This window comes from Leucoraja erinacea, chromosome 3, assembly GCF_028641065.1.
Source record: "Leucoraja erinacea ecotype New England chromosome 3, Leri_hhj_1, whole genome shotgun sequence".
NCBI classification, from domain to species: Eukaryota; Metazoa; Chordata; class Chondrichthyes; order Rajiformes; family Rajidae; genus Leucoraja; species Leucoraja erinaceus.
This window is the reverse complement of record NC_073379.1, coordinates 22,486,952-22,503,211: the sequence shown is the minus strand read 5'-3', so window position 1 is coordinate 22,503,211 and position 16,260 is coordinate 22,486,952. Positions and strand designations below refer to the sequence as shown.

Genomic DNA, 16,260 nt, shown 5'->3' with positions numbered 1-16,260 from the left:
TTGACATTTCCACCCTGGGGGTCAAGGGTTTTGACTGTCTACCCTTGCTATGGCACTATCTATGCATTGCTATATTTTATATACAGTACTTCACTCTGTTTCTCTCCTCCGCCTCCAAATCTCCAGAGAAAACAATCCAAGTTTGTCTAACCTCTCCCTATATAGCTAATACCTTTGAATTTAGGCAGCATTCTGAATTGTTTACTTGTCAACATGTTCATTTTAATTTCTTTGTTTTTTGGATTATAAAATCTAAACATCACCACAAAGCAAAATAATGGAATCCTACTAACAGGGAGAAGAACAAAATAATCAAAAATGTGTAATAACACAGAACCGTAGATGTTGGTTTATAACAAAGATAGGCACAAAATGCTGGAGTAACTCAGCTGGCCAGGCAGCATCTCCAGAGAACAGAACCCTTGTTCAGACTGCGGGGTCCCGAACGGAAATGTCACCTATCCATGCTGTCCAGAGATGCTGACTGACCCACTGAGCTACTACGGCACGTTGTGTCTATCATAAGAATCAAAATGTTAGTTTGAATAAGCAAGGTTTTCAGAAGGGAAAATCTCGCTTAATTAACTTATTTGATTTTTTTTAGGGAGACAGTAAGAGAGTGGTAATTGCAATGAATATAATTCATAAAGATCTTTAAGTCACCTCATAATAAACTAGTAACTAATGATGGAGAGTGTAAGCAGCAGAAAGGGTTGAAGGCAGAAGATAAGAGTGATGATGAAGAGTAGTTGGTAAAGGTGCATAATGGTTCACCCCCAGCATCCATGCATGCCCACTTTACATTAAGAATGTAGATCCTGGAATCTAAAGCATGATTTCTGAATGAGTCGATTAGACCAAACTGGGGGAAGGGAGATATGAACACTGTAGGGACCGGCAGCAAATCAGGGGGGAAATTAGTGAACAGGGCAACCGATTAGTGTAAGGCGTTTGCGATAGGTAGATACAAGTCAACACACTTAGGTGAGGTGAATAGTGTCACCTCAATTTTCAGATGCAAATTTAGGTGGGGTAAGAAACAATGATCTTGCAGTAAACATAATGCAATTACCAAAGGTTTTACCGTGGGTTAATATGATCATAAATAAAAACCACAAACCTTTTTTCTTGAGGGAGAGAATTGAAAAGTAGATAACATGCACTAAACCAGCATCAAACCTTGGCTAGGCCACAAATGGGCCACTGGAACTACTTCTAGTCACCATGTTATGACACCAGAGGCACCATAGAGTCATACAGCATGGAATCGGGTTATTCGGCCCAACTTGCCCATGCCGCCCAACATGTCCCCTCTACACTCGTCCCAACAAGATAGGACTGAGAAAATCGACAAGGAAGTTACCAAAAATGCAGCAGTATGCAAATTAGAAAAAGATTAACAGACTGGGTTGCAAGTTGAGGAGTGACATAATCTCGAACTTTCAAAGTAGGAAGTTGAAGACGGGTCAACTTCTTCATCAGTCTGAAGAAAGGTCCTGACCCGAGACTTCACCTACCCATGTTCTCCAGAGATTCTGCCTGACCTTCTTCGTCACTCCAGTGCTTTGTGTCTTTTTTTTTGTAAGCCATCATCTGCGGTTCCTTTGTCTCCACTTTCAAAATAGGTGATGTTTTGATAGATTGGTTGCAAAATCAGTATAAGGTAGCGATCAAGAAAGCAAATAGATTGGGTACTCCCAAAATAGTGTCTGTACCCCATGGATGGTGGGAATGTGGAATCCCTACCATGGGAGTGCTAGAAGTGAACATATGGATGCATTTAAGGGGAGTTTGGAGAAATATCTGAGGGAAAAGGGAAGAGGGTAATGCTGATTAATATGGATGAGGAGCAACGGGAGGAGCTCAAGTGCGTCTTTAACAGAGATGGATATTTATGTAATCAAAGATTGGGCTGTTGACCTATTGTACATGTATGAAGTTTAAATGCCTTTTCATTTAACAGATCTTCTGCTCACGTTGCTCTTCTCATTCTGCTCCGTTACCTCGATATGGCCAGATGAAACCAGTCAGAGTCTGCACCCATTGCTACATGTTCCACGTGACTCCCTTCTACAGCGACAGAGCTGACATTTGATAACTATCGAGTGAGCTGCCTGGTTCTGGCACACGTAGACTATTCCTTCATGGTCGCAACGGTTGTGGGATGTCACTAATTAGACCGGTTGGCATTTTATTTTTGTTTGGAATGGAAATTCGATGAGCCTTTTTTTTTGACAGTCATGCAAGTTAGAATCTCTCTAAGGGAAATATTATCTCCCGATCAAAATGTTTGTACTGACTTTTGATAATGCGCTGCTACAGGGAAGTACTGAGCCTCCATGGCTGTTCGGCTACGGTACAGTCTTCCATCAATTTATATCAGGACATGATTATGTCGTAACCTTAAGGAGACTGGTGCGGAGAGCTCTTTGGACGACCTGGGATATGAAATTTCCTGCGTTCCTACTTGTGTGCTAAAGATTGTTCATATTGTTGTAATTATTACCTAATCATGATTTCTGTCTCTGGGAATTTTAACTGTGCTGCTTAAGCAAGTTAATGGTCTTACTTGTTCAGCAGCAATGCTGTTCCTACTTGGGTAGCTTTTAGCAGAAACCTATGTTGGACAAGATGTGATTCATTTTCTCAAACATTCCTGTTGGGTTTGGCAGTAGATTTTAAATATCCTTTTTTTCCTTTTGCTGAGCAGGTGATGTGTGACAACTTGAAGGTGGTGAACAGATGCCCACAGTGTTAATGTGAGGATGTTGACCAGATATCACTCAGTGGTTGATCTTCAACAGATACCACTCTGGTTGGTGATCTTCACCAGATATCAGTCGGTGGATGGTGATGTTAACCAAATATCGCTCTGGTTGGTGATGTGGATATCACTTGGGGGTGGTGGGTGATGTTGACTAGATATCACTCTGGTTGGTGATCTTCACCAGATGTCACACTGTGGATGTTCTTCACCACATATCACTCTGCTTGGTGGCGTTGACCATATATTCACACAATGGTGGTATTGCTCAAGCAAGCCCAGTTGGACATATTTCCTGTCTCCAGGACCAGAATAATTTAAGTACGGTTAAAAATCAGATGTATGTCCATGAATAGGAAACCAGCCTCTGTGTGTCCAGAATTAACGGTTTACCTGGCAGAACTAAAAAGTGTATGTGCACACAATTCCAGAGTTTACATGCAAGAAACAGACGCCTGGAGGAACTCAGCAAGTTCGGCAGTATCTGTGCAAATGGACAAACAAGGTTTTGAGTTGGGACCCTTCTTCAAACAAGAAGGGTTCATTTCCGTCCATAAATGCTGTCTGACCCGCTGAATTCCTTCAGTAGACTGTGTATTGTCAAGATTCCAGCATCTGCAGTCTCCTGTGTCTCCAAGATTTACATATTGTTTTTGATAATTGGTACTCAAAATGGCTGTGGTTTAACAGCCTAATCTCAACAGTTAATCGGTAAAACCATTAGTGAACGAGATATAGGCAGAGCAACTAACATTCCCCCCCCCCCAATACAAACGTCTCCCACTCCAACTTTAAGATAGGTACGGTTGAACAAATAATGATGCCACCTTTTTTCCTGGTCATTGAATATCAACCAAGGATTAATGTTGTCAAGTGTTGCCTGTGAGCATTGAACAGTGCCTTTTTTTCCAGTATGCCATAAGGCCTCTTGTTCTGCTCTGAGTCTCAGTTCACTCCACATATTAAAATTAACCACCCTCCAAATTAATTCTGTAAACAACTTCCATTGTAAAGCAAAAAAAGATGTAATATTTGGCATCAGACTAGTGTTGACTTCGCAACCAAAGAATTTGTATGATCTAGTTACAATTTAGCAAAACAAGAATCAATTTATTACTATTTAAAACTGAAATCTTTGCATAAGTCTAACAATTGTGCGGCTGATCTGATTTGCAAGAAACTAACATCAGCAGTTAATTTAAATTAATGCCTGTGTTGGGAAAGAGTCAGAAAAAGATCTCATGTCTGGAGTCTGACGAAAGGTCCCCACCCTACACGTCACCGATCCGTGTTCTCCAGAGATGCTGCCTGACCAGCTGAGTTACTCTAGCACTTTGTATCCTTTTGTGTGTTAATCAGAAACTGCAGTTTGTTTGGCTCTACTACAATGACTTTGTTTTGTAAACCAGTTCCTTATTTCTAATGTAATCAATACCTTGTAAAATCTATAGCAGATAATTCAAATCTTTTCCATAGTATCTAACTCCTTTCCCAAACATGTTTGTGTATCTTGGCTATGTCTTATGTTGGGTGGAGAGCCGAGTGTATGAATCATCATAATCATACTTTATTAGCCAAATATGTTTTGCAACATATGAGGTATTTGATTTGCCATACAGTCAAACCATTAAAAAGCAACAAAACACAAAAAATACATTTTCACATGAACACCCACCACAGTGACTCCTCCACATTCCTCACTGTGATGGAAGGCGAAAAAAAGTTCAATCTCGTCCCTTCTTTGTTCTGGTTCAGAATCATGGTTGCAGAATTATTGCAGTTGACTAAAAGCTAATCATTGAATGAAGATCTTTGGGAGAAGGAGGTATTTCACTTCAGATTTCCAGTGTCTGCAGTTTTTGTTTAAATTTTATTTTCACTTTAAACCTGTCCTTTAAAATGTTGAGTGTATTATCCCAAAGCTTGATATGTTTCTGTATTTCTGATCTGGATTGTAAAATCATATAATTAGGGGGAATACTTTTGGCCCTTTAGTATCTAAAAAAAGGTCCCAACACAACACATCATTCATCCATGTCCTCCAGAGATGCTGCCTGACCCGCTGAGTTACTCCAGCACTTGCTGGGTTTTTTTTTCTCTCCCTGCAATTCCTTGTGTCTTTCTTCACACTGGCATACTGCATCATGAAATTCCACTTGAGCAAAACACAAAGCGCTGGAGGAACTCAGCGAGTCAGGCAGCACCTGTGGAGGGAATGGACTGACTATGTTTCTGGGTCTTGATCAGAAACGTCATTTAGCCATGTCCTCCAGAGATGTTGCCTGACCTGCCGAGTTACTCCAACACTTTGTTTTCTGCGCAAAAAGTTCCTTGAGTCAATCCTTAACTCTGCCTTACCCGCCAGTTTTGGATTTATCCTTTTTATTTTGAAACGCTTGTACGGTTTCATTTTAAATGATGGCCTTACTATTAATACTTGCTGTAAAACATTCCATGTTCTGCAAGCCTTCCTTGAAAATATTGCTATTAACCTCTGACGTTTCTCAGGCAATGCCGTTGTATTATCAACCACATTCTCACTATTTACACTCTTAAATAGTGTGAACCTCATTAAGAAACTTTCCCCTTCCTTAACGTTCCGTAGAGAACAGCACCAGGTTTGCCACCAGTCCTTCCTGCAAGACCTCTTATTACTGGTGTCAAGTTCCCAAATCTGTTGTACCTTTTAACATATGTCTTTCAGCCAATATCTTTCCCAAGTGAGTCATTTTAATCTCTTCTGTCTCACGAGCATTCGTAGCATTCCAGGTTTGACCCTGTCGCTGCTTACTGTAGTCAAAAACACTTGAGTGCTGCAGCTTTGTGTACCAGTGATCTGCATTGGATCACATTGTAGGCAGAGGCCAACCATCTACTTCCAGACACAATGAAAGTTACAGGAACCGAACAAGTGTAACTCACTGACTTCTGTGAGGTGCACAGGGAGGTTTGGACAATGGTAAATAGATAAATCCTGTCCCTCCATCAAGTAGACTTGTCACTTCAGGCGGTGCAATAATTTCCCTTGGGAACCTAATTACGGTAGTTGACAAAGCCAATCATTCCTTCTGCACCCGTTGCTCCTGCCCAGGGAACAACTATTCTCTCTTCACTAGCTCTGTGGCAAACATTCCAGCTCCAGCATTAATGAAGAGTGAGTATTTTTTAATAGAGACACAGCATGGAAACAGGCCCTTCGTCCCACCAAGTTGATCACCGGTTCACTCTAGTTGTATGTAATGCCGCTTTCTCATCCACTCCCTGCACATTGGGGACAATTTTTATAGAGGGCCAATAAACCTACAACCCTGCACATTCTTTGGATGTGGAAGGAAACCCACGCGGTCACAGCGAAAATGTGCAAACTCTTCACACAGGCGAGAACCCGAGGTTAGGATCGAACCCGGGACAATGGCGCCATGAGGCTGTACTTGTGAAAGTCTCCACAAAGGTGCAAATGCAGCAATAACAGCCAGAAAACAGAACAAAGGGAGCTGAGGTGTTGAGTGGTGGTGCTGTTGACACACCTGGCATCTTTTGTGTACCTTCCTTACTTCAGATCAGATCGATACGAGCAGCAAGGCTTCAGCTTGCCCCCCCCCTTTGCCTTTATTCCTGAACGCATAAACGCCAACTCCCTCGCTAAGCTGCTGGCGATGCACGTCTACCCGTTACTGTAGACAGTGGCGCGGCAGGTGGAACAGCGGAGGTTTGGGTGTGTATTCTAATAGCCCAGCGTGCCTCTGCTTACTGAATGAATGCTATAGGAAAACCACCGTACGACCACACATTGATGCTATGTGAATCAAGCTTACAATCTCAGGCTTCACTTGAATACATTGCAATGCATTTTTACCTTTTAGAGTGAAAAAATATTGTAACATAGAGCTTTTTTAAAAGAAAATGTACAATAACTTTGATTATAAAATGCACAAAAGTTTGGTTTTCTCTGTATAATTTGAATTGTATGTAATGGATTGTAATCTATTTATTCCAAGGCTCTCTTTGGTCTCATTTTGTAAATGCTATTACTAAGACATTGGATTATAATGCTGTATGACTAATCTAAAATCTTAAATATAGTAGTTTCATATATGGTACAAATTAAATAAAATCCAGAGGACTTTGACGAAAAGCACAAATAGTACATTTCTGATGAATTACTTGCTCCTGGTGAACTGTAAGACCTGAAATTGCTGACTTTTACCTCCTGTGTTTCAATAAAATGGTTGACATTTTATCTGGATGTTTTCAGGTGGGATTGTAAATGTAATATTTTAGATTAGTTTAAAGATACAGCATCGAAACAAACCCCTTGGCCCACCAAGTTCATGCCAACCTTCGATCACCCGTTCACATTAGTTCTTTGTTATCCCAGTTTCTCATCCACTCCCTGTACATTAAGGGCAATTTTTGCAGAGGTTGATTAACCTACAAATCTGCACGTCCTTGGGGTGTGGAAGGAAACCGGAGCCCGTAGGAAACCCATGCGGTCACACGGAGAACGTGGAAACTCCACACAGACAGCACCCAAAGTCGGAATCAAACCTGGGTCTCTGGAGCTGGAGGCAGCGGCTCTACCAGCTGCGCCACTGCACCCACCCATTAACCCTTTCTCAACAAATCAAAATAAATTAAGACAGAATCCTGTGTGCCTTCACTTTAAGCAGCTTGGTGTAAATGCTCTCATGGTCACTCACTCTCAAGTAAAACATCCAGGAGAGTGAGTGCAGTCTCCATCCTCCTGAGACTTGTACCTGACCTTTGTGCTGAAAGTACTGATTGAAAGATCACATTTATGTAATGGTTGTGGAGGGAAATGAAAAGCGTTTAATTTATCATGGTTCCCCAGTGAGTGTCAATTAATGGAGCATTAGAACTGCAATTAGGGAGCTGACTGGCACTGAAAGGAAATGTCACCTGTGGCTGCACACTCTTCTCTATTGAGGTCAGGGATTTTACAACCCTTGTATGATTCACCACTTCCTGAACCTTATTTCACTTGAAGACAAATAATGGACGAGATGGAGAGAGTTCCTGAGTTGTCAGTTCTAAGATCAACCAGGGCCTTTGCTGTCACTGCATTGAAGGTCTCAGGTAAGGAAAGGAAAGAACAGAAATATGTAGTTTAGTTTATTGTCACGTGTAACGAGGAACAGTGAAAAGCTTATTGTTGTGTGCTACCCACCCAGCGACAAGATTATACATGACTACAATCAAGCCTACAATGTATAGGCTTGAATGTATATGTATAGATACAGGTATGGAATTGTCTTCAAATTCTTTGTTGCCTGTTGAAAAACATCCCCTGATTCCAACCATTGTTTTCACAAATCTTATTCTCTTTGGTATTGATTTATTATTGTCACGTGTCATGAAAATGGGAAGGCCTATAATGAATCCTACATTTAAATCTGAGATGAAGTGAATGTGGAGAGACTGTTTCCAGAAATTGGAGAGTCTCGGACCAGAGGCCACCACCTCCGAGTTAAAAGATGCACCTTCAGAATTGAGATGAGAAGGAATCTACTAGTTTACGCCAGAGGGTGTGAACCAGTAGAATGAATTGCCCCAGATGCTATCATTGGATGTTTTGTGGAGGCCATCATTGGATGTTTTTTAAAGCAGAGTTTGATAGGCTTCTGATTAGTAAGGGTGTTAAAGGTTACAGGGAGAAGGCAGGAGAATGGAGTGGAGAGGGGAAAAATAGATCTGCCATCATCAAATGGCGGAGCAGACTCGATGGGCCAAATTCTGCTCCTGTGTCTTATCTTATGTGTACCAACATACAGCAAAAAACTTTTGTATATCTACAGAACGTTTTGTATCACTGATGTTGGAATATGAAACGGTACCAGACTGGAGTGGGCGCTTCAGCTCACAATATTAGTGTTAAACATCGCGGCAAGATAAACAAATCTCTGCCTGCATATGATCCATATACCAACATCCCCCGCATATCCATGTCCCACTCCAAAGGACTTTAGAGATGCAGCGTGGAAACAGACCCTTCAGCCCATCAAGTCCGTGCCTGCCATAGATCATTCCGTACACTAACATCGAACACAATATGGACAATTTACAATTTTCTTTTAACCAAAGCCAATTAACTTATTAACGTGCACATCTTTGAAATGTGGGCTTAAACCGGGGCACCCAGAAAAAACTCACGTGGTCAGGGAGAGCGTGCAAATTCTGTACAGACAGCACCCTTGGGATTGAACCCGGTTTTCTGGCGCTGTAAGGCAGCGACTCTACAGTTGTGCCACCAACCAAAGCTTAAAAGCCATCCGTCTACCATAACCAACCTTGACCACTCTGTGTAGCGAAAAAAAATGTCCTGCACATCTCTTTTAAACTTTCCCCCTCTGACCTTAAAGCTTTGCCCTCTAGCCTTTGACATTTCTACCCTGGGAAGAAAAAGTTCTGACTGCCTCTCATAATTTAAAATTTAATATTTAACACAATTCGTCCAACCTGTCCTTGAAGCTATTGCACTCTAATCCAGGCCATGTTCTGGTAAGCCTCTGTCATGCACCCATTGTTCACTATGTACCGAACATTAAGGAAGCACATGTGAAATGAGAAATTTAATAAGTAGCTCGACTAGATTTGGGAAGGATAGAAACATAGAAATTAGGTGCAGGAGTAGGCCATTCGGCCCTTCGAGCCTGCACCGCCATTCAATACGATCATGGCTGATCATCCAACTCAGTATCCTGTACCTGCCTTCTCTCCATACCCCCTGATCCCCTTAGCCACAAGGGCCACATCTAACTCCCTCTTAAATATAGCCAATGAACTGGCCTCAACTACCCTCTGTGGCAGAGAGCTCCAGAGATTCACCACTCTCTGTGTGAAAAAAAGTTCTTCTCATCTCGGTTTTAAAGGAATTCCCCCTTATCCTTAAGCTGTGACCTCTTGTCCTGGACTTCCCTAACATCGGGAACAATCTTCCTGCATCTAGCCTGTCCAAACCCTTAAGAATTTTGTACGTTTTTATAAGATCCCCTCTCAATCTCCTAAATTCTAGAGAGTATAAACCAAGTATAAACCGTGGATACTCCACGGTTAGAAATAATTGTCAGATTCAAAGGCTCTTTTGAGGTTAAAGCTTTAGTTTAGAAATGCAGCTTTCGAAATAGGCCCTGCGGCCCTTGGAGTCCACACTGACCATCGATCACCTGTTCAAACCCGTTCCATGTTATCTCACTTTCTTGTGCAATGTGCAGAGGCCAATCCACCTCCACCCGCACGTCTCTGAGATGGGAGGAATCTGGAACACCTGGAGGATACGGATGCGGTCACAGAGAGAACCCAAGGTCGGGATTAAACCTGGGTCTCTGGCGCTGTGAGCAGGACCAAGGATGGTTACATGGGAGAATTTGGAGAAAAAAAACAAATGTAGGATCAGTGTAAGTGGGTTATTGATGACCAACATGGAAACTGCGCCGAATGGCCTATTTCCCTGTTGTATTTCTCCATGATTCAAACAGGCCCATCAACTTTCCCCAGATACCACCACTCACCTACACACTAGCAGCAATTTACAGCAGCCAATTAACCTGCAAACCCACACGTCTTTGGGGTGAGGGAGGAGACCCACACAGTCACAGGGAGAACGTGCAAACACCACACAGACAGTGTCCATGGTCAGGATCGAACCCAGATCGGTGGCACTGTGAGGCAGCAGCTTTATTAGCTGTGCCACTGTATTGCCCAAATAAACATTAATGACCATTGAATTTTTAGAAGAATCTTGTATTTGTGGTCACTGTTTCTGATTCCAGATTTTTATTCCAAATATATTTAGAACATAGAACAGTACAATGAAATTCTGTGGAGCACTGTGAATACTGGAATTCATTGCCACAGACGGATATGGACGCAGCTATTGGGTATTTTTAAAGCACAGATTCTTGGGTGTCAGGGGTTACGGGGGGGGAAGGAATAGGGTTGAGAGGAAAAGATAAATCAGCCATGATGGAATGGCAGAGTAGACTTGGTGGGTCGAAGAGCCTGATTCTGCTCCTATAACTTATGAACATGAGTACAGCACAGGAACAGGACTTCAGCCCACATTGTCCATGCAGAACATGGTGCCATGTTAAACCCATCTCTTCCACCTGCACATATCCATATCCCTCCATATCTATGGGCATATCTTAAAGCAGCATAAACACCTCCACCACCACCCCTGACTATGTTCCAAACACCCACCACAACAAAGGTTTAAGGTGAGCGGGGGAAAGATTTAATTGGAACCTGAGAGGTAACTTTTATTACAAACAGTGGTGGGTGTATGGAACGAGCTGCCAGAGGAGGTAGTTGAGGCTGGGGCTATCACAACATAGTAACATTTGGACAGGTGCATGGACAGGGTAGGTTAGAGGAACATAGGTCAAACGCCGGCTGATGGCACTAATGTAGATGGGGCATGTTGGTCGGTGTGAGCTGAGGGGCTCGTTTCCACGCTCCATGACTGTAAAAATAAACTTATCCTGTACATCTCCATTAAACTTTGCAGGTAAAGGTTCTGACTGTTTAAAACACAATATGCTGATGGAACTCGGCGAGTCAGGTCGCATCTGTGCAGGGAATGGACAGGTGACGTTTCAGGTCAGGACCTTTCTTCTTTGCTCAGGATTCCAGAGTTCAGCTACTTGTGTCTCCCTGTGTCTACCCTATCTACACCTCTCATTATTCTATACACCTCTGTAGTAAAGTCCCCTCACCCTCTTGTTCTCGTAAAGCACAATCTAAATTCTTGTGGTTTGAAATACCTCCAGAGAAAAGGTTCATGCACAGCTCATTAGTTCATTCTGTGCTGCAATAAGCAACCAACATCCTTCGTGCTCTACGGCTAATTGCCTTCATGTGAAGCCAATGAAAGACTCTAATTAATTTGGGCACAAGCGTTGACGCTTGCTTCATCTTCATCTCTTTCGTCTTGAGGCGGAGCGGTGGTGCAGTGGGTAGAACTGCTGCCTCACGTCTGGAGGCAGTCTTTGCCCTGCCTCCACCTCTCCTTTCCAGCTTTCTTCCTCCCTCCCTCCCACTCTCCACTCCATCAGTCTGAAGAAGGGTCCTGATACGAAGTGGAAGGGTGGGGTAGATCCAGCACTGCTTGCCCAGGGACCGTGATGTCTCTCCCAGTCTTATTCCTCTACCCCACCCTTCCACTGGTATTGAGCAGCTTGTGGTGCTCAGCCCTCTGCTCTACTCACTCTATACCCACGACTGCGTAGCCGGACACAGTTCCAAATCTATCTTTACATTCACCACCGTTGTTGGACGAAGTGTTATCTGTCCTTTTCCCTCCACAGATGCTGTCTGACCCATTGAGTTGCTCCAGTTGAGTCATTCCAAATTCCACCCTCTCCCCTCTGTTGGGTCCCTATTTAAAAAATAAAACACCTTAGCTGATCCATTATTTTTATTTTAACGGTAGTTCAAAGTTCAAAGTAACTTTATTGTCAATTCAATTATGCAACAGTAGTTACACAGAGGATCGAAATTACGTTTCCCCATACTCCAAATGTGCAAGTAATTACGGTATTATTGATAGTTTAGTGAATGTTGATGCGTTCTCTCTTGATGACAACTCAACCTGTGTTGGGATCCTTACCGACTGCTGTTGCCATTATGGTATAGCAGCTGCCACTGGGAGGAATAAGACTGGGAGAGACATCACGGTCCCTGGGCAAGCAGTGCTGGATCTACCCCACCCTTCCACCGGTATTGAGCAGCTTGTGGTGCTCAGCCCTCTGCTCTACTCACTCTATACCCACGACTGCGTAGCCGGACACAGTTCCAACTCTATCTTTACATTCACACCACCGTTGTTGGACGAGTTACAGATGTCGACGAGTCAGAGTGTAGGAGGGAGATGGATAGACTGACAGAATAATGCCAGAACAACAACCAATCTCTCAACGTCAGCAAAAGCAAGGAAGTGATTGTTGACTTTTGAAGAGGAAGACAGAGGATCCACAAATCAGTCTTCATCAACGGGTTGGTGGTGGAGGGAGTCATCAACTCCTGAAGATCTGTCCTTAACCCAGCACATTGATGCAACCACAACGAAAGCTCATCGACGCCTCTACTTCCGTGGAAGATTGAGGAGATGTGGGATGTCGACGAACCTCTACAGGTGGATGCTAGAGAGCACTTTGACTGGTCGCTTCATGGCTTGGTTCGGCAACTCGAACGCCCAGGAACGAAGGAGATTACAGAAAGTGGTGAACACTGCCCGGACCAGTGCAGGGAAAGTCTTGCTGAGCTGTATGCAAAAAAAGTATTTCACTGGTACACGCAAAAATAACGAAACCATTGAAGGTTATTTTTCACCATTACTGGATTGAATTTTTGAATTTTTATATATATATATATATTTTTGTGTGTTATTGTGTTTACAGGCCTGTAAAGCTGCTGCAAGTAAAAATAGTACCAATGACAATTGAACACTCTTGACTCACTGCACATCAAGGTTCTGGCCAGTAGCAGAGTTACATTGGTGGTAGAGGGCGGCACCTAGTGGCCACATCATACGGTGCAGATCGTGGCAAACCTAAAGATCTGAAGAGAAAAGCACAGTGGTGAAGGAGGTCATTCGCCCCATCGTTCCTGTGCTCTCTTTTTAAAAAGGGCAAAAAGGTCCCAACCCAACATGTGGTCTGTCCATTCCCTCCACAGATGCTGCCTGACCTGCTGAGTTTCTCCAACACTTTGTTTTTTTATTGAAGATTCCAGCATCTGCAGTTCCTTGTTCTCTCCACAACCGATGGTTTGTTGTATTACTGCCATTTCAAATTAGATCAGGAGTGAAACAGGGATGCGTGATTGCCCCAACACTGTTCATCATCCAGGACAACCTACCTCCAGGAATCGAAACCGTCTACAGAAGACATGGCAGACTTTTCAATCTTGCCCGTTTCAAGTCCAAAACTAAGACATCTATGAGCTCCCTTATCGAGTTCCAATACGCAGACGACAACCGTGTTGCAGTTCTCTCAGATAATCATCTGCAGCAGATCCTGACTGCCTTCAGCAGTGCACACACGAAACTTGGACTTACCATCAACTCCAAGAAGACTCAGGTTATCCACCAATCGTCACCAACTGAGACAAATCGGAAAGAACCATCAATTCAACTTGGTGAAACAATCCTGGAAAATGTGGATCACTTTCCGTACCTTGGAAGTCACGTCTCCTCCAATGTCGACCTTGATGACGAGATCCAACATCGTTTTAAGTGTACTGGATCAGCTTTTGGACGTCTTCGAACGACAGTCTTTCAAATTCGTGACATCCGAACAGACACCAGAATGTTAGTGTACAAGGCAGTGGTGATTCCAATGCTCCTGTATGCATCAGAAACCTGTACAACATACCGACGACATCTGAAAACACTTGAAAAGTTCCATCAACAATGTCTTCGAGGCACCAAATATCAGTTGGGAAGACCGAGGAACCAACGTCAACGTGTTGAATGAAGCAAAAACATCTAGCATCAAAGCCTTCGTCATCAAGAACCAACTAAGATGGGTCGATCATGTTGTTCAGATGGAAGACGAGCGTCTACCAAAGCAAACCTTCTACTCCCAGCTTAAAGAAGGCAAATGTAAAAGAGGCGGACAAAAGAAGAGATTCAAAGGCGTCTTAAAAGCCAGCATGAAGAAATGTGAAATCGACATCGACAATTGGGAAACCAATGCCAAGGACAGGAAACTCTGGCGAACCATCATCCAAGAAGGAACAGCGACCTTCGAAGCCAACAGATGCGCAGAATTAGAAGAAAAGAGGAGAAAACGGAAAGAGTGGCAGCACCAACCAAAGCCCGATCTGCCATCTGGAGTTACCTGTACTGAATGTTGAAGAACTTTCAAAACCAGGATTGGACTCATAAGCCACCTGAGAGTCCATAAAAACAACGGAACATAGACCATCATCCTCGACCTCGATGACCTCAATAGCCACGACGATTATTGTTTATGTAAAAGGCCTATCAAGCAACATATGAAGATCACTGTGAATCCGCTCCCACTGACCTTTCTCAGTCTATTTTAGGATGTGCAAAGAAAACCCTCCCTGAATATTCAAAGCTGCTTCCTCTAATTATCCTGCCAGTACAAAGAGTTTATCCCCATTCCCAGATTCGTGAAAAGACTGCGGTTCATAACAGCAAGAAATGGCTTTAATAATCTAGAGGACCTCCCCCAAAGAGTCAATATCTTTACTGTAGATCAATCACTATTAGCTGATTTGATCCATGTCTGGTTTTACTGTTGTACACCGGATACGTGATCCAGTCGGGTTTCAGCTTCGTCATCTCGTGTGCCGGTTCGGCTATTCTTCAGATTCATCTTCGAGCTTGACCCTACAACAGTCATGTGTATTCGCTCTCTATGTTTATGCTAATAAAGAACTTATATACGAAGTTGGACGACTCAGTGTTTATACATCTTCATACATTTCCTCCCTAAATTCATTGAGAGTCATACAGCATGGAAACAGGCCCCTTGGCCCAACTTATCCATGCCCCATCTCACCTAGTCCCATTTGCCCACATTTGACCCTAACCCACTCTTATCAGGCAGAAGATATTAAAGTTTTAAAGTGCGTACCATCAGATTCAGGAGCAGCTTCTCCCGGCTGGTATCAGATTCTGAATGTTCCTCCCATAACATGGGGGTATTATAGCAACAATTAAACCACATTTTGGACAGGTACATGGATAGGAAAGGTTGGAGGGATATGGACCAACTACGAGCAGATGGTACTTTATTGTCACATGTACCAAAGTGCAGTGAGATTCATTTCTGTACACAGTTCAGGACATGTATCATTGTACATAAGCGCTTAGATACATCTTAGATAAGTATCTCAGATACAGTCCAAATGTCGTACACTGAGAGTGCAGTACGCTGAGGTAATATATAGATTTTCCCGTCTCTTGGCACCATTTACAAGTCTCAGTTGTTGTAAGTGCAGAGTTCTTGGCCTGGCCATAGAGGCCCATTGTCCCGGCAGCATTGCAGGGTTGGCCAGGCTAAGTGTGGCCGTTGGTGTCCTCTGCCGCTGCTCCACCACTCTCTGCAGCCACGCGCTCAGCCTCTTGGAGCAGCACCCAGCTCAGCAGAGCCCCAGACTGCCGCAGGGTCTCCAGCGGCCCACTCCACCCTTGATGTAGTGCACTCCCTGCCACTGTCCAGTTCCTTCCACCCTGGGCGGGCGAGCCGGGCCTTCCAGGCTGGTCTTCCATCTTCACATCCTGGACATAAATCCTCTCTGCAATCTTTCCAGCTTAATGACATCCCTCCTGTAGCAGGGTGACCAAAACTGAATACAATACTCCACATGTGACCTCAGCAAAATTGTGGACAGCAGTAACATAACGCCCCTCTGCCTCAGAGGGCGGTGGAGGCCGGTTCTCTGGATGCTTTCAAGAAAGAGCTGGATAGGGCTCTTAAAAAATAGCGGAGTCAGGGGATGTG

The 16,260-nt window shown here is 43.5% G+C and overlaps 1 protein-coding gene across 1 annotated transcript in view; it reads left to right on the top strand.

Moving 5' to 3' along the window:
- The window catches only part of zfyve28 (zinc finger, FYVE domain containing 28), a 140,267-nt gene extending 132,091 nt beyond the window's left edge, over positions 1-8,176 (top strand). The window contains exon 14 of the mRNA XM_055632265.1: positions 1,964-8,176. Coding sequence (XP_055488240.1) covers positions 1,964-2,095 — 132 coding nt within the window. The 3' untranslated portion in view covers positions 2,096-8,176. The remainder of the gene's footprint in view (positions 1-1,963) is intronic.
- Positions 8,177-16,260: the final 8,084 nt, after the last annotated feature.